General features: G+C 35.5%; 1 protein-coding gene across 1 annotated transcript in view; it reads right to left on the bottom strand.

Moving 5' to 3' along the window:
* Positions 1 to 19,950, bottom strand: part of STXBP5L (syntaxin binding protein 5L) — a 347,821-nt gene that overhangs the window by 97,278 nt on the left and 230,593 nt on the right. The window contains exons 19-20 of the mRNA XM_088837386.1: positions 12,847 to 12,998; positions 10,834 to 10,905 (exon numbers count right to left, since the gene is read on the bottom strand). Coding sequence (XP_088693512.1) covers positions 10,834 to 10,905; positions 12,847 to 12,998 — 224 coding nt within the window. The remainder of the gene's footprint in view (positions 1 to 10,833; positions 10,906 to 12,846; positions 12,999 to 19,950) is intronic.

Genomic DNA, 19,950 nt, shown 5'->3' with positions numbered 1-19,950 from the left:
GCTGGACATTTTAGGCAATATAGCAATTCTGGATGCTGATTACTGATTTCACTCCCACATTTCTGGTTTTTATTGTTATTTGCTTATTTGTCTAGTAATCTGGCTAGACTATTTTAGTGAAATTTACTTTCCTTACCTTGTGAAGGCTTTGGTGAAGCCTTTAGTGTACATAGTCACTCTGAGACAGCAGTGTTGTTGTTGTTTTTTTTTTAACCAGGGCTCTCTTTGATGCTTTCCCTGGTCTCTCTGGAAGGCTGTCTGCCTTTGTTGATATCACTTCTAGCTATTAGGTATCACAATTAGAGCCAAGTGATTACTCTGCTATTTTAGAGAACACCCTGGCCCATATATTATTCCAACATTAAATTTGGACAGAGGTCATATTTGAAGCCATTCTTTGAGGTTTATTCAAACCCCAGGAGAAGTTGTCTTAGCTATCTCTTTTCTAGGTTCTCTCCAGTGAACCACCTGACTATGTTCTAGCTGGTTACTCTTAATTAAGAGGAACTACCTACCTCTTATTTTATTTCTATCAAAACTTCATCAGTTTTGAGGGCATTTTTATGCTTGAATTTCTCAAATTGTTTTAAATTAAGCTAGTTCGTTTGGAGAGAGTGTCAGAATTCACAGTTCTTATAGACTATCTCATCCCCTGAACAAAACCTCTAAGTCACTAGGCTGGGGTAGAGGTGGTAACCTCTGATTTTCTGTTCGACTTTTTTGGGCATGAAACTTCTGCCTTATGAGCATGCTGGTGTGAGAACAGTCAGAACCTCAGCATTTTTGACTTGCCAAACCTAGAGTAGAACTTCTGTCCAATTAGTTTGGGACTGGCAGGGGAAGGGAGCCTCTGACCTCTTGACCACACTCAGCAGAAAGTGGACTTTTCAACTTGGAGTTACAGGGAGCAGGAAATGCTGGCAACTTGAAGGCAGGAGAGGTATGGTGCAAGTTGTGCCTCAGGTCTACAAACTCTCACTTTTTAAACCAACTTTCAATATAGTTTCTTGAATCAATGCTTTTTCATTTTCTGCGTCCTCTTAGGACAATTACCAGAGACTAAGTGATTGGTTTTTTAAAAACAGGTTTTACCGGTTATGCTTTCTCTGTAGAATGTATCCCTGGTGCTTCTCAGGTTGGTATCTGAAAAATCTATCCTATATAGGGTAGTTTTAAGAATATTTCTCAAAGAAAAAAAGTATTTCTCAATTGTTTACTGCTATTATATAGGGATATAGTTGATTTTTGTATCAGTCAGTTCAGTTCAGTCACTCAGTCGTGTCCGACTCTTTGCAACCCCATGAATCACAGCACGCCAGGCCTCCCTGTCCATCACCAACTCCTGGAGTTCACTCAAACTCATGTACATCGAGTCGGTGATGCCATCCAGCCATCTCATTCTCTGTCATCCCCTTCTCCTCCTGCCCCCAATCCCTCCCAGCATCAGGGTCTTTTCCGTAGTCAACTCGTCGCATGAGGTGGCCAAAGTATTGCAGTTTCAGCTTTAGCATTAGTCCTTCCAATGAACACCCAGGATTGATCTCCATTAGAACGGACTGGTTGGATCTCCTTGCAGTCCAAGGGACTCTCAAGAGTCTTCTTCAGCACCACAGTTCAAAAGCATCAATTCTTCGGCAATCAGCTTTCTTCACAGTCCAACTCTCACATCCATACATGACCACGGGAAAAACCATAGCCTTGACTAGACAGACTTTTGTTGGCAAAGTAATGTCTCTGCTTTTTAATATGCTATCTAGGTTGGTCATAACTTTCCTTCCAAGGAGTAAACTTCTTTTAATTTCATGGCTGCAATCAGCATCTGCAGTGATTTTGGAGCCCCTCAAAATAAAGTCTGACACTGTTTCCACTGTTTTCCCATCTATTTCCCATGAAGTGATGGGACCAGATGCCATGATCTTTGTTTTCTGAATGTTGAGCTTCAAGCCAACCTTTTCACTCTCCTCTTTCACTTTCATCAAGAGGCTTTTGAGTTCCTCTTCACTTTCTGCCATAAGGGTGGTGTCATCTGCATATCTGAGGTTATTGATATTTCTCCCAGCAATCTTGATTCTAGCTTGTGCTTCTTCCAGCCCAGTGTTCCTCATGATGTACTCTGCATATAAGTTAAATAAGCAGGGTGACAATATACAACCTTGACGTACTCCTTTTCCTATTTGGAACCAGGCTGTTGTTCCATGTACAGTTCTGACTGTTGCTTCCTGAACTGCATACAGGTTTCTCAAGAGGCAGGTCAGGTGGTCTGGTATTCCCATCTCTTTCAGAATTTTCCATAGTTTATTGTGATCCACACAGTCAAAGGCTTTGGCATAGTCAATGAAGCAGAAATAGATGTTTTTCTGGAACTCTCTTGCTTTCTCCATGATCCAGCGGATGTTGGCAATTTGATCTCTGGTGCCTCTGCCTTTTCTAAAACCTGCTTGAACATCTGGGAGTTCACGGTTCACATATTGCTGAAGCCTGGCTTGGAGAATTTTGAGCATGACTTTACTAGCGTGTGAGAGGACTGCAATTGTGCGGTAGTTTGAGCATTTGATTTTTCAAAACTGATTTGCATTCTTTGATGTTGCAAAATTCATAATTGTTTTTGTAGCTTTTTTTGTTTATTCTTTTGGGTTTCCTACATATACCACAATATTACTGGCAAATAAAAAGTTTTAGTGTTTTCCTTCTGATCTTTATACAAATTACTTTTTAGCTTGCTTTTTGCCCCTACTTCAATCAAGCACAATGTTGAACAAAGATAATGAGTGGACATCACTCCCTTGTTACCAGTTCTAGTAGAAAAACATTCAGTATTTTATTATTTAATTATTATGTTAGTAAGTTTTTCAGAGTTGGGTTTCATTAAATTTAGGATATATTTTCCTATTCCTAATTTTCTGAGGATTTTTACCATAAATAAGTATTAAATTATGAGTTTTTTGCATGTATTGAGGTAATTACATATTTTCTCCTTTGTTATGCTAATTGATGTTTTGCATTGATTTTCAAATATTAAACATAGTCTTAGTATGAATGCACCTCAGTTGTATTTCATCTTTGTTACAGATATCTGTCTTCCATTTGCTAATATATCATTTATCACTTTTGCATCTATGTTCATAAGTGAGACTGGTCTGTACTTTCCCTTAAGTTACTATTTTTGTCAGATTTTCAACATTGTGCTGGCCTCATAACCTGTTGGGAAGAATTCTCTTTTTTTCTAGCCCTCAAATTGTTTGCATAAAGTATGGGTTATTTCTTTCTTAAATGTTTTATTGAATTAGTCAGTGAGGCCTGCAGTTTTCTTTGCTGTGAATATTAACTTTGAATAGAAAAAAATATAAAAAAACATGTCTATTTATATTTTCCAATATGTTTGTCACTTTTTTTGGTCACTTTTTATAATTTGTTTCCTTTCAAGAAATCTCTTAATTTCATCTCCATTTGGTTATGTATGCTTTTTCTTCTTTCTTGATCAGTCTTACTAGGGTTTTATAGATCATAGTAATTTTTTTTTTTTAAGAATTATCTTGTGGGATTGTTTATCTACTCTATCTTTTGCCCTCTATTTCACTGATTTCATTTCACTATTTCACCGATTTAATTTCTCTCCTTTGTTTACTTTGGGTTACACTATTCTTCTTCAGTGTTTTAACTAAGAATATTATTTTAGATTATTGATTTGAGATCCTTCTTTTTTCTAATTTAAGTTTGTAGTGTTCTAAACTTTCCATTAGGTACAACTTTAGTAACACCTTAGTATCACAAATTTTGGTATTTTGTGTTTATACTTTCACTAAGTTAAAAAATAATTTTTAAAATTCCCTTATGATTTCTTCAAGACATGAGCTATTCTTGATTTTCAAATATTTGGAGATTTTGACATATTTCTGATTTATTTCTAATTTAATTTCTTTTATGATTAGAAAACACACTGTGCTTGATGTTAATTCGTTATTGTTTCCTGACAGTCCATATTTGTGAACGTTCCATGTTGCAAAAAAAAGTATATTTTCATTAATATGATACAGGTGTCTATTTATGCCAGGTCAATTTGGTTAAGAGAGTTGCTTAAGTTTTTTACAGGCTTACAAATTTTTATCCTTTGTCAGACTGCTCAGTTCAATTCAGTTCAGTCGCTCAGTCGTGTCCGACTCTTTGCGACCCCATGAATCACAGCACGCCAGGCCTCCCTGTCCATCACCAACTCCCGGAGTTCACTCAAACTCATGTCCACAGAGCTGGTGATGCCATCCAGCCATCTCATTCTCTGTCGTCCCCGTGTCCTCCCGCCCCCAACCTTTCCCAGCATCAGAGTCTTTTCCAGTGAGTCAACTCATCGCATGAGGTGGCCAAAGTATTGCAGTTTCAGCTTTAGCATCAGTCAAGTGAAGTGCTAATCATTCAGATTCTAGAAAGTATTGAGCTGAGCTGTGGCTGGTCTGCAGCTTTAATTAGATTCAGTTTCCCTTCAAAATCTTTGCTCCTCAATCCAACCCTCAACCTTCCATATTCACTTTTTTAACAGGCTGATTCTTAATATTCCCAGTATTTGTGAAGAAAGAGGGTTGAGATGCAGTTTCAGATAGTTTAATTCAGCTTGGGTCAGATTCTATAATAACCCCTGAGTGCAAGCACTTTGAGACTGCATGAATTTTCTATTTTTACCCACTAGATGCCAGTAGAGCACTCCTTCCCCAAGTTGTAACAACCAAAAATCCAAAAATGTTTCCAGACATTGCCAAATGTTCCCTGGGGGACAAAATCATACTGAGTTGAGAACCACTGCTCTAAATTATATTAGCTATTTTATTTGTTTGATTTACACAAGATGACTGTTAAACTCGAGAAAACTCACATCTATTACTAAGTAATATCTCTGTTGTTTTTTATTCTTTGTTCATTTTTTAGAATTCAAAGATGGAACCTTATATTTTACCTACTAATTACAGACCAGTGTGCTTTTCAATACAAAGTTTGGAGTAAGAAAACACTCTGTAAAACTGATTTCAAAAAGAAAGGAAACCTATTACAATACAGAACTGAAAAACAGAGATGCAAAAATCACTTGTTTAATTTCTCAACCAAATCATACATTTTGTAATTTGTCCCTCTGAGTCTGTAACTTTTTCCTTTTATGTACCTCTCTATTACAAGAGAAAGCTTCCTCTTGGATACTAATTTTTGTACATATGCTCTGATATCCTCCCCTCTCACTTTTCTGAGGTATTTTGCTGCTTCTTCCCTCTGTCCCTTATCATCAATCTCTCTCTCTCTGCGGATCATTTCAATGGTCATATCAACTTAAAAGTACGCTCTTTATCTAAAATGAAAAATATCCTCCTCTTAACACTTTCTTCCTGTGCAAGCACTGACATGTTTTTGGCACCCTTTCATAATAAACACCTCGAAAGAGTTATTTACTTGTGCTGTTTCCTCATCACTACTCCTTAGTCTAAAATAATTGTGGTTTCTATCCCAACACTTTTCCAAAACTACTTTGTAAAGGGTCACTAATAACCTTCACAGCACAACACCCACTAATCACTTTTCTGAACTTAACCCTACTGTAGCATTTGATGTGGCTGACACTTCTTGAAACATCCCCCTTTATTATGGTTTCTTCAATATTCTCTTCATTTCTTCTCTTCTCTCTGGCAAGTCTTTGCCAGCTACTCTTCTTCCTTTGGAAATTAAATGTAATTCCTGTTGTCTCTGTTCACTTCCCTCCTTCTACTCCCTCCATAACTACCATTACATACTAAATTTGTATATATATGTAAATTTGATTTGTTTACCTGTCCACTCGTCATCTTTACTTCATAACAGATATATCAAAGTTTAACAAGGCTAAAACTCAACTCTTTAGTGCCTACGACCATGCCATGCACTAACCCTAGCTTCTTCATCTTTTAAGTAATATCATGATACAGTCATTGGCTCAGGCCCAGATATGGGAAATAATCTTTTATTGTACTTTCTGATATCCCAAATTAAATTACAGTTAGTAGCTCTGTAAGTGTTAATGATTCTTGCACCTGTCTGTTTTCCTCCAACAACACTGCTATCACCGTAGTCCAAGTTACCTTCATTTCTTGCCTGGAGTATAATATTGGCCCTCCAACTGGTATATTTGCTTTCATTCTTTTTTCACCTCACAGGTTTTTTTCATTCAGCAGTGTGGGTAATATTTTTAAAATATAAATCAAAGCCTATCATTTCCTTGCTCAAAATAAAACTGAATTTCTTATAACTGCTTCAGAAATTTGTATGATCTTGTCCCTGTTCATCTAGACACCAAAATCTTAACCCACTTTTCCTGTCAATCACTACATCCCCAGACTCCTTGACCTTCTTTCTATTTCTAGAAGATAAAGCCCTTTATCTAAAGATAAACCATTTTAGAACCTTCTTACAAGCTCTCCACTCTGCCTGGAACATACTGCTCTCTGCCTTTCATGATGTGACCAGCTCTTTTTTTAAAAAAATAACTCTTTGAGGTTTAATCAGCCTATTTACAAAGTATTTAATTTGATACATCCTGACAATCAAGATAATAAATGTAACCATCATGTCCAAGAATTTCTTTGTGTCCTTTTATAACCCTCCCTTCCAGCCCCTTCTCTATCCCCAGGCAACCATGGATCTGCATTCTTGCCAGTTCTTGGTATGATCATTCTTTTTAATTTTAGCCACTATAATATATTATTATCTTATTGAAGTTTTGATTTTCTTAACAATGAATGTTCAGAATCTTTTATATGCTTATTATTAATCACTATTTTCATTTGTGAATTATTTATTCAAATCTTTGACTCCCATTTTTATTGGGTTGCTTGCTTAGTTTTGAGAAAATAAAAAATTAATTCTAGATACAATTCCTTAATCAGATATACACTTTGCAAATATTTTCTCCTAGTATATGATTTAACTTTTCATTCTCAAAAGTGTCTTTTAAAGGGCAAAAATTTTTACTTTTATCTGTATGTTTGTTCCTTTATGGAGCATAACATTGGTATATTCTCTAAAACATTTTTGCCTAAGGTCACAAAATTTTCTCCTTTTCCCCTATATTTATGGTTTTAGGTTTTATATCAAAGCTTATTAACCACTGTAAATTAATCATTAAAATTTAGAACAAAGTATGAATCAAAATACATTTTTTAATGAAAGGATATTCAGTTGTTTAAATACAATTAATAGAAAAGACTATTCTTTCTCTACGTAACTGCTTTTGCACCTTTGTAAAAAGATCAGCTTTCTGTATATGTGTAGGTGTATCTCTGGAGTCTCTGTTGAGTTCCACTGACATATTTGTCTTTGGATCAATACCAACCTGACTCAATAACACTAATTTTATTTATTTTTAAATTTATTTTTTATTGGAGGATAATTGCCTTACATTGTTGTGTTGGTTTCTGCCATACAACAACATGAATCAGCCATATGTATACATATATCTCCTCTCTCTTGAACCTCCCTCCCACCCCACACCCTATCACCCTCTAGGTCATCAAAAGCATTGGGCTAAGCTCCCTGTGTTATGTAGCAACTTCCCACAAACTGTTCATTTTACACATGGTAGTGTATACATACATATCAATGCTACTTTCGCAATCTATCCCACTCTCTCCTTCCCCTACTGTAACACTAATTTTTAAAAAAATCTTGATTAGGTGGTATTGGTTCTCCAAGATCGTTCTTTTTAAAGAGTAATATTCTTTGGCTACTCTAAATCCTTTGCATTTCTATATGGGCTTTAGAATCAGTTTGTCAATTTCTATTAAAAAGTCTGCAGGATATTTATTGGGACTATACTGAACTACAGATCAATTGGGAGAGAACCGATATCTTAATAATATTGATACATGTAATTCTTCATTTTTTTTAGTCTTTAACTTCTTTCAGAAATGTTTTCTGGTTTTCAATAAATGAGTCTTTCACATCTGTTGTTTAATTTATGACAAAGTGTTACAGGTTGACAGAAATAAAATTGATTTTTTGTATATCAACCTTATATCCTGTACTTTGTTAAATTCACTTATTAGTTCTACTAGCTTTTTTGTAGACTTTATTAGATTATCTTCACAATTGATCATGTTGTCTATGAAAGAAGATGATAAGTTTTATTTTTCTTGCCTGACTATACTGGCTAGAATCCCCAGTACAATGTTAATTACAAGTGGATATAAATTACACTGATATTTTTTAGTCTTCCTGGTGGTAAAAAATAGAAACTATTTCCATTGTTTGAGGGTTGGGTACTATTTCCTTTAGTCCTTTCAGATGGTTCTTTATGAGTCCAGAACGTTACAGCATATGTGTGGATTGACTGGTACTTTGTTCAAGGAGGGAACTGTAGATCTCTGGAATCCTCTATGCGCTGAAGCTGCTTTGGTTTCCCTGGTTTCTCATCCCCATCTTCTCGACATAGGGAGCTGGTTTCCTCTTGGGTTTCCCCCTCCTCCCTTTGCTGCAATCTAGAAACTCTCTCGGGGCAGTAAACAGGTACAGTTATAGAGTTCACTTCTTTTGTTTCTCATCTGCCAGAAATTACTGGTTTTCATTGCCTGTTCCATGTCTTGAAAACCACAGTTTCATTCATTATGGCTGTTTATGTTTGTGTGTTTGGGGAAGGATGTTAAACCTTGCCCCTGTTATTCTATCTTGTTCAGAACTGTAAGTTCAAAGCTTTGTCTTATTCCTACTTGTAAGGATTCACTTAAATGTTTCCTCCTCAGATAGGCCTTCACTGACAACACATTCAAAAATCAGTCCAACTTTTCCATGTCTCTTTTTCTTTTATAGCATTATCTTTTTTCAACTATAATTGTATATCTAGAAATTTCTTTGTATGTTTTCTCTTATAAATTGAGGGAAGAGACCATAATTATTTCATTCATTAAATATCTAGTACCAAAATAATATTTGACACAGATGATCCTTAATAAATATTCTTTAAATGAATGGACTTTTCCCATTTATTTGTTCCTTGAGGCATTCCTCTTATTCTTTGTTTTACTCTTCCTTCTTTCCTGACTTTCTCCAATCATTTTTTCAAAATATTTAACTCTCTTTTCTAATTCTCTTCTATTATCTTCCCCCCTTTTCTCCAATTTTTCTTTATGCTTCTGATTTGTGTCTCCAGTATCTGTTATGACTCCCCATACTCTGAAAAAAACTATGCAGTGAAAGAAAGAAAATATCTGTCTATAGGATTGAAACTTTCCAACGGATTCCCTCATTTCATAACTAGAAATTGATGCATAAGCACATTTTCTGACAATGTTCTACCCTGAGCATACCTTTGAAACCTCCTTTGGTTCCAATGGTATATTAGCAATCTTCAACTAGCAAAACTTGTCATTCAGTTCAGTTCAGTCGCTCAGTCGTGTCCGACTCTTTGCGACCCCATGAATCACAGCACGCCAGGCCTCCCTGTCCATCACCAACTCCCGGAGTTCACTCAAACTCATGTCCATCGAGTCGGTGATGCCATCCAGCCATCTCATTCTCTGTCGTCCCCTTCTCCTCCCGCCCCCTCCCTTGGACTGCAAGGAGATCCAACCAGTCCATTCTAAAGGAGATCAATCCTGGGTGTTCATTGGAAGGACTGATGCTAAAACTGAAACTCCAATACTTTGGCCACCTCATGCGACGAGTTGACTCACTGGAAAAGACTCTGATGCTGGGAAAGGTTGGGGGCGGGAGGACACGGGGATGACAGAGAATGAGATGGCTGGATGGCATCACCGGCTCTGTGGACATGAGTTTGAGTGAACTCCAGGAGTTGGTGATGGATAGGGAGGCCTGGCGTGCTGTGATTCATGGGGTTGCAAAGAGTCGGACACGACTGAGCGACTGAACTGAACTGAACTGAACATCCTTTAGTTAGTGGAACACAAAGTTTTAGATTTTTATATGTGATGTAATTTTATTAAATATCTACAAGCTGGTGAGGTGAGGTCTGAAGAAATGCAGAATAAGAGCAACAAAAGTGTGTGTATCCATATGTGTATATTTTATACAAACATGATATCATCTTATATGTATTGTTAAGCAAAATTTCTCAAACATAGCATAGATTAACATATTATACACATCTTCTTGTACCAATAAATATTCACCCATAACATCACTAATATTATCTGCATCTCTAATCATACTCTCACTATTCATTCTTTCTGCACCATTTTTAAGAATATCTGACTCCACCATTTTCAGATTTGCATTTGCTACCACAGTAAAAGTTACTATTACTGATTTATATTTATGACCTTAATTTCCCAATTTCAGTGTTTGGCTCCTAAAATAAATATAGAAATGTTTATTTGCATATTCTATTCGAATGAAAAGCATCAGAAATTGGAAATATTTGGCTACCTCTAATAAATCTAATTACATTGGAAAAAGCAATTATTGTGGCCCTGGTTGCAATAATTTTATAAAATGGCCAAAGGTACAAAGTTTCCAAAATAACCATTCAATTATTATTTATACTAGGTTATCAGGTTTATTATTTACAACGACACCATAGCTCTTCTTCCTCAAAACAAAAGACAATGGCTCTTGGACTAACAACACATGGAATACATGATCTGAAAGAAACACTGAAACAATGAATACCGGTAAATAGGTATTTGACAATAACTATTTGAAATGTTTATGTAATTTTTATTAAAATTATCAGGTTGCATTTCCATAACAAAACAAAAATTTGCATGCATGCTGAATGTGTTTTAACAAACACATTACTGAGCACAGGTGTATGGATTCAACTCAAGCATTATGACTTTGAAAAGCTATTTGCCTAACCTTTATAGAACTTACTCTGATAGGAAGTACGGATCCGTTTCGTTAAATCAGGATAAAAGTTAGACAGGCCACGCATGCAAAAGTTGTCTTTGGAACATGCCAGAACACCAGCATCAGCAGCAGGCAGAAGGAAGAGAGAAAAATAGTCTAAAGTGAAAGGAAGTGATATCATACCAGAATCTAGAACAGCCAAGATGAAGAAATTGCAGCAAGTTTAGGTAATCAAATTAGAAAGGAGATATTAAAAAAATAAATTAATTAGAAAGTAAGAGGTGATAGATGAATGATGAGTATGCTGTAGTAATTTTATTCAATCAAGTCTCATAAAAATAAATGGCATTTCTCTTACATGCATTTTACATAGTAAGCTTATTAAGCTTATAAATAATTGTATGTTATGTCATAAATATAAAAATGGTTGTCTTTAATCTTCAGTATTTACAAGAAAGCCTAGGGTATTTTAGGTTGTTTTTTTTTAAATAACAAAGTGAGTACTCATATAACTAAATACAAGCATATTTACTTCATCCCAATTTTTGAATTCATTAAAATTCTGAGTTCTAATCATAATTTTTGAGGCTCAATAAGTTTAAATTAAATAATTGAATTATCTCTTTTCAAAACACGCACTTTGTCATTCCACAGTGTATTTACAGAAAGTAACTTAGAAACTGTCTTAAGATCCACAGTTTTTCTGATTGAATTAGTGTTTCAGCAGACAAACAGTGCTTACATCCTCCTAATATCTATCGAGAGTATACAAACTTTAAAAAATCAACTTTCTCAATCCTGAGGGAATCTCATGGTACATGCATGCACAATTTTCCTAATCTGCCTTTCTTTCAAAAGCCAGTAGTGGTAGAAGCAGAACCTGTTTAGTTTTACGTTTCTAGCACTCCAAAATATTACTGAAAGATGAGATCCCTAACAACAAAACCCAGATTCTGAAGGAGAACTTTTGTGCTCCTGAAAAGAGTCTAGACTATAAATTTGGAAAGGGTTGAGGCTTACAAAAGAAAGATTAACAAAGAGAATTTCAGTACATCAAGTAATTTTTTATTAGTCCCAAAGGAAACTTCACTTATTATCACTTTCATATGTCAAATTTGGCACACTTACAATTTAAAAAATAAAACCTACAATCATGTATTTTTTTTTTTTTTACTTTATAATAGTCTTCGCTTGGTATATTTAGTAAAAGTGTCAATATTCAACTGATTATTTTAAAAATACAGAAGATTTTAGAAACTGTATAATATGTAATACTGTAGATGCATGTCTAGATGCAAACCGTTTAGCTCAACCAGTTTTTTTTTTACCAACTATGTCAGTGGACAGAAAATATACAAAATATCGGCAATGTTTACAAAGCCAACTATTTGGATATTTATTGAAATTTCAGTAAAACTTTGCATAACTTGACATATCAAAGTTTGGTATTACATGTAGAAAGTATTTTAATAACTTTTATATTTTCCTTTATAATTGTCCTGTCAGGAAAAATATCATTTTTCATAGCATTGTAAAATATTAATGAACATTTACTGCATTTGTGAAAATACCTCCAAGAAAGTCACCATCCAACAAGAAAAAATGACAGCTAAAAAATGGAGCTAATTTAAAAAATTATAATGGGTGAATAACATTGTTAACATTTTTAAAGCTGTAGTATATTAAAAGAAAATTATCTCATTTAACACAACCATTGTAAGTAGTAGTTTTCAACAAAAGAGACTAAATTTCTTAGCATTTTTATATTCAAGAGTGTCTTATTTTGTTATTTCTTAGGAATTCAACCTAAGAACGTTGAGATGCTTCCTAACATTAATAACAAATTGAAGTTTAAACACCTTCTTTACCCTTTCAGAGTCTTGCTATGTTTCTGCCCAATTTTACTTACATGGCATTATAAATTATGCTGACTTTATACTGCTATGTATTTGAATAGCATCACAGAAGACAAGAAATCTAAAGGAAAGAAAATAGGTGAACTAAACAAGTTCAAAATCATCTTGTTTTATCTCCTACCTGAAATGAACTGCTTGTTTTTTCGAGGAGACCGTGGCTGTCGCTGGTATATGTCACTTGATCTATACAGGTCAATGGTCCCCATGCTTAACAGTACAGTCTTCTGTATAAAATCCACCACAGCCAACCCATTGCAGTTCCCAAATGCAACTCTGAGAGAAAAAAAATACAACTAGAATGTATCACACAAACCATTATTATTTTGTCTCCAAATTAAAAAAATAAATATGATTATTGGAAAGTAATGCTTTAGGATTGGGTAAGTCAGGCAGTGATTGGTAGTCATGAAGGAAATGGTGCCTTTTACATAGGATAGGTTAACCTTGTATAATAGCCAGGACCACTGCAAAAAAACAGGAATGACCTGCAATCATGTTTTCTCAGATATTTTCTCATATAAGTAGTGATTACTCGGACTGTTCTTTAATAACTTGATTTTGTGTGATTCATCTGTAAAAATAGAAAATCTTTTTGCTATGAAGGGGAAACTAGGTCAAGAAATGTCACAGATACTTAATAGCTACAGATACTTAAGTATGCAATTAGATGCCTTTTTCAAATAAAATCATAATTGGGGGGGTTCCAAATTAGTTCTCTTCTTAAACAGAGTATATATTTAACATAAGATTTTACATAAAGATTAACTTCAGATATCAAACTTTTTGATACTATGGTAGATATGAAGAGAATTTTCATTCACAAAAATTTGAGTGAAACTAAATCATAAAGGATATTCATTGTTGCATCATTAACAGCAATGGCCTATGGCTTCCTCGAGTTCAGGCTGGTGAGTTGAAATCCTCACTCTGGTTTGGCTGCATTTTCTGGCCTCACCAATTCAGGGCTAGTACTATGACACTAGGTTGGTAGACGATGCCCTTGAAATGTGGGCTGACTAGCCGCTGGATCAGGAAGCACACAGGTCAATTTTGGTAGTAATTTAATTAAATATTTATTAATAATAAAAACTGTATGGAGGTATTTACATTTTGAAAAAATTTTTTACCAATTGTAAGTATGCAATATGAGTTTTGACAAATATCTGTGACAGTGTAAGTTATGTACCCACCAACAGACTAATTTTATAAACACTATTTATCACCTCAAAAGTTCCCTTGTGCCCTTTTATTACCTGTCACTGGCCCTGTAAAACCACTGATTTGCTTTCTGTCACCATATTTTTACATATATTATAATTTATATAAATAGAAGCATAATTATTTTGTTTTCTTCCACTTAGCATAATGCTTTTGTGATTCATCTGTGTTATTATATATATTTGTGACTTGTTCATTTTCATTGCAGCATAATATTCCATTATGTGGATATACAAAATGTGTTGTATCTATTAACCATTGATGGAAATGTGGGTTTTTAATAGTCCCAGTTTGGGACTATTATTAATAAATCTATTAGCATTCAAATAAAAGTCCTTATGTAACATTTATTTGTATTTTCATGGGTAAATGTGGTAAGTATATATTTATGAGACAGAATAAACTGTTTTATAAAGAGGTTATATCATTTTGCATTTCTGTGAGAATGTATGAGGGTTTTGGTTTTACCACATACCTGTCAACAGTGCATAGTGTTGATCTTTTCAGTTTTATTTACTCTGATGGGTTCAGTGGTATCTATTGTGGTTTCAATTTATGTATTCCTGGCAGCTAATTATGTTTGGCATCTTTCAAGTGCTACTTTCACACTTGTGCCTGTTGTTTGGTGAAACATCTGTTTATATCTTTTGCCTACTTTTTAAATCAAATTATCTTATTATTACTGGGAGTTCTGTGAATATTCTGAATAAGAAATGTATTTTCCACATTCATGTTTTCCTCAACCTTCTTGAATATCTGGAATGTATTTTCCAAAGCATTTTTAACACCTTTTTCTGCCAATTTTGCCGTCTATTTTACTTCCAGATATGTTTCCGTTGATTTATTTTCCCCCCTGGTTATCAGTCTTTTTCTTAATTCTTATACTAAAGTATACTAAATAAATTTCTAGAAATAAAATTACTTATGTGAAAAACACTGTAGATTTTACTCTTTAATTCAAGCATAACACACACAAATAAAACTGAACACTTAGTTATCACAAAGTGAACCACCTCACATAATTATCACTACATCAAGAATAGAATATTACCAGCAGTTGGCTTGTGCTTCTCCTGATAACTTCTGTCTCCCCAAATCTGACTTCTTATACCGAAAGTCAGTTTTACTCATTGAGAAATGTTTCACTTTTTTCTAATATTATAGTTACATGTAAATGAAGTTCATCTTCATTGCTAGAGAAATTAATATAATACAATTTATTCAGTCTACTCTGGTCCTTTGTTTGTAGTTTGGGGATATTATAATACTGCCATCACAAATAATGCTACTGTCTTGATTTATTTATTTTTAATTGAAAGATAATTGCTTTACAGTATTGCATTTGTTTCTACCAAAAGTCAACATGAATCAGCCATAGGTTTACCCATGTCCCCTCCCACTTGAACATCCCTCCCACCTCCCTCCCCATCTCCCCCTCTAGGTTGTTATTGAGCCCCAGTTTGAGTTCCCTGAGTCATACAGCCAATTTCCACTGGCTACCTATTTTATTTACGGTAATGTATGTTTCCATGTTACTCTCTCTATACCTCTCCTTCTTCCCACCACCAGCCGTGACCGTAAGTCTGTTCTCAATGTCTGTTTTCATTGCTACTCTGCAAATAGGTTCATCAGTACCATCTTTCTAGATTCCATATATATGTGTCAGTATGCAATTGTTTTTCTCTTTCTGACTTACTTCATTCTGTATAATATGTCTAGGTTCGTCTACCTCATTAGGACTGACTCAAATGTGTTCCTTTTTATGGCTAAGTAACAGTCCATCACCTTGGAACTGAACAGAGATCATTCTGTCATTTTTGAGACTTCACACAAGAACTGAATTTTGGACACTTTTGTTGACTATGAGGGCAACCCCATTTCTTCTAAGGGATTCTTGCCCACAGTAGTAGATATAATGGTCATCTGAGTTAAATTTGCCCATTCCAGTCCATTTAAAATCACTGATTCTTAAAATGTTGATATTTATTCTTGTATCTCCTGTCCAACCACTTCCAATTTACCTTGATTCATGGACCTAACATTCCAGGTTTCTATACAATATTATTCTTTACAGCATTGGACTTTATTTCCATCACCAATCACATCAACAACTGGGCACTGTTTTTCCTTTGGCTCTATCTTTTCATTCTTTCTGGAGTTATTTCTCTACTCATCTCCAGCAGCATATGGGGCACCTACCGACCTGGGGAGTTCATCTTTCAGTGTCCTATCTTTTTGCCTTTTCATACTGTTTATGCGGTTTTCAAGGCAAGAATACTTAAATGATTTGCCATTCCCTTCTCCAGTGGACCACATTTTGTCAGAACTCTCCACCAGAATGATCTCTGTTCCTTTCCAAGGCAAATCATTCAATAACACAGTAATCCAAGTCTATGCCCCAACCAGTAATGCTGAAGAAACTGAAGTTGAATGGTTCCATGAACCGTTCTAGGTCTAGTTCTAGAGCTTCTAGAACTAACACCCAGAAAAGATGTTCTTTTCATTATAGGAGACTGGAATGCAAAAGTAGGAAGTTAAGAAATACCTGGAGTAATAGGCAAGTTTGACTTTGGGGTACAAAATGAAGTAGGGCAAAGGCTAACAGAGTTCTGCCAAGAAAATGCACATAGCAAACACCCTCTTCCAACAACACAAGAGAAGACTCTACATGTGGACATCACCAGATGATCAACACCAAAATCAGATAGGTTATATTCTTTGCAACCAAAAATGGGAAAGCTCTAAACAGTCAGCAAAAACAAGACCAGGAGCTGACTGTGCTCAGATCATGAATTCCTTACTGCAAAATTCAGACTTAAACTGAAGAAAGTAAAAAAAAAAACACCACTAGATCATTCAGGTATGACCTAATCAAATCCCTTACAATTATACAGTGGAAGTGCCAAATAGATTTAAGGGATTAGATCTGATAGACAGAGTCCCTGAATTGTGGATGGAGGTTCATGACATTGTAGAGGAGGCAGTGATCAAGACCATTCCCAAGAAAAAGAAATGCAAAAAAGCAAAATGGTTGTCTGAGGTGGCCTTACAAATAGCTGAGAAAAGAAGAGAAGATAAAGGCAAAGGAGAAAAGGAAAGATATACCCATTTGAATGCAGAGTTCCAAAGAATAGCAAGGAGAGATAAGAAACCCTTCCTCAGTGATCAATGCAAAGAAATAGAGGAAAACAATAGAATGGGAAAGACTACAGATCTCTTGATGGGCACAATATAGGACAGAAATGGTATGCACCTAACACAGGCAAAAGATATTAAGAAGAGGTGGCAAGAATACACAGAAGAACTGTACAAAAAAGATCTTCATGACCCAGATAACCACGATGGTGTGATCACTCACCTAGAGCCAGACATCCTGGAATGCGAAGTCAGGTGGGCCTTAGGAAGCATCACTATGAACAAAGCTAGTGGAGGCAATGGAATTCCAGTTGAGCTATTTCAAATCCTGAAAGATGATGCTGTGAAAGTGCTACACTCAATATTTCCACAGCAAATTTGGAAACCTCAGCAGTGGCCACAGGACTAGAAAAGGTCATTTTTCATTCCAATCCCAAAGAAAGGTAATGCAAAAGAATGCTCAGACTCCCAACACAATTGCACTCATCTCACAGGCTAGCAAAGTAATGCTCGAAATTCTCCAAGTCAGGCTTCAACATGGGAACCGTGAACTTCCAGATGTTCAAGCTGGTTTTAGAAAAGGCAGAGGAACCAGAAATCAAATTGCCAACATCTGCTGGATCATCGAAAAAGCAAGAGAGTTCCAGAAGAACATCTCTTTCTGCTTTATTGACTATGCCAAAGCCTTTGACTGTGTGGATCACAATAAACTGTGGAAAATTCTGAAAGAGATGGGAATACCAGACCACCTGACCTGCCTTTTGAGAAACCTGTATACAGGTCAGGAAACAACAGTTAGAAGTGGACATGGAACAGACTGGTTCCAAATAGGAAAAGGAATATGTCAAGGCTGTATATTGTCACCCTGCTTATTTAACTTACACGCAGAGCACATCATGAGAAATGCTGGGCTGGAGGAAGCACAAGCTGGAATCAAGATTGCCAGGAGAAATATCAATAACCTCAGATATGCAGATGACACCACCCTTATGGCAGAAAGTGAAGAAGAACTAAAGAGCCTCTTGATGAAAGTGAAAGAGTAGACTGAAAAAGTTGGCTTAAAACTCAACATGCAGAAAACTAAGATCATGGCATCCGGTCCCATCACTTCATGGGAAATAGATGGGGAAACAGTGGAAACAGTGGCTGACTTTATTTTTCTGTACCTCAAAATCACTGCGGATGGCGATTGCAGCCATGAAATTAAGAGACACTTGCTCCTTGGAAGAAAAGTTATGACCAAGTTAGACAGCATATTAAAAAACAGAGACACTACTTTGCCAACAAAGGTCCATCTAGTCAAGGCTATGGTTTTTCCAGTAGTCATCTATGTATGTGAGAATTGGACTGTGAAGAAAGCTGATCGTCAAAGAATTGATGCCTTTGAACTGGGGTGTTGGAGAAGACTCTTGAGAGTCCCTTGGACTGCAAGAGATCCCACCAGTTCATCCTAAAGGAGATCAGTCCTGGGTGTTCATTGGAAGGACTGATGTTGAAGCTGAAACTCCAATACTTTGGCCACCTGATGCAAAGAGCTGACTCATTTGAAAAGACCCTGATGCTGGGAAAGAGTGAACCCTTAATTCTCCTAATTTTATCCTCCCTCTTCCTGCTCCCTTTGGCAACCATACATTTGCTTTCTATGTATGTGAGTCTTTTTTTGTTTATAGATTCATTTGTATTATTTTTTTTAGATTCCAGAACATTAGGGTATCACATATTTTGTCTTTCTCTAACTTATTTCACTAAGCATAATATTTCTAGGCCCATCCATATTGCTGCAAATGGCAATATTTCATTGTTTTTTTTTATCACTGAGTAATATCCCACGGTATATCTCTACCACATCTTCTCAAGTCAGTCGTCTACTGACAGGCATTTCAGTTGCTTCCATGTCTTGGCTAATTGTAAACGGTGCTGCTATCAACACTGGGGTGCAAGTATCTTTACAAAGTAGAGTTTTCACTGTTTCTGCATACATCCCCAGGAGTGGAGTTGCTGGATCATATGGTAGTTCTACTTTTAGTTTTCTAAGAAACCTCCATACAACTCTCAATAGCAACTGCACCAATTTACATTCTCATCAATAGTGTAAAAGGATTCTCTTTTCTCCATATCCCCTCCAACATCAGTTTGTGGATTTTCTCATGAAAGGCATTCTGACTAGGATGAGGTGCTACCTCACTGTGGTTTTTATTTGCATTTCTCCAAAGATCAACAGTGTTGAGCATCTTTTCATATGCCTGTTAGCTATCTGTATGTCTTCTTTGGAAAAATCTCTTTTTAGATCTTCCCATCTTTATAAATTTTGGATTCTTTGGGTTTTTTTTTTTTGAGTTTATGAGTTGTTTGTACCTTTTGGATATTAATCCTTTGTCAAAGGCATAGTATGCAAATATTTTTCTCCCATTCCATAGGCTGTCTTTCATTATTTTGATGGTTTTCTTTGCTATGCAAAAGCTTTTACATTTGCTTTGATTACTTTCGCCTTGGGAAACTAAACAAAGAAAACATTGCTACAATTTGTGTCAAAGAAAGTTTTGCCTATGTTCACTCCTAGGAATTTAATGGTGTCATAAACTAACTGTTAGGTATTTAAAACTTGTTAAGTTTATTTTTGTATGTGGTGTGAAGGAATGTTCTATTTCATTGTTTTACATGCAGCTGTTCAGCTTTTCCAACACCACTTGTTGAAGAAACTGTCTTTCCTCTTGTATATTCTTGCCTCCTTTGTCATAGATTAATTGACCACAAGTGATGGGTTTATTTCTTGGCTCTCTATTGTGTTCCATTGTTCCATATGTCTGTTTTTGAGTTCATACCACACTGTGTTGATCATAGTAGCTTTAAAGTATAGTATAGAAACCAGAAG

This window comes from Moschus berezovskii, chromosome 1, assembly GCF_049115385.1.
Source record: "Moschus berezovskii isolate FMDL1 chromosome 1, NW_MosBer_1.0, whole genome shotgun sequence".
Classification (NCBI taxonomy): domain Eukaryota; kingdom Metazoa; phylum Chordata; class Mammalia; order Artiodactyla; family Moschidae; genus Moschus; species Moschus berezovskii.
The sequence above is the reverse complement of the archived record's forward strand: the minus strand, read 5'-3'. Positions and strand labels throughout refer to the sequence as shown.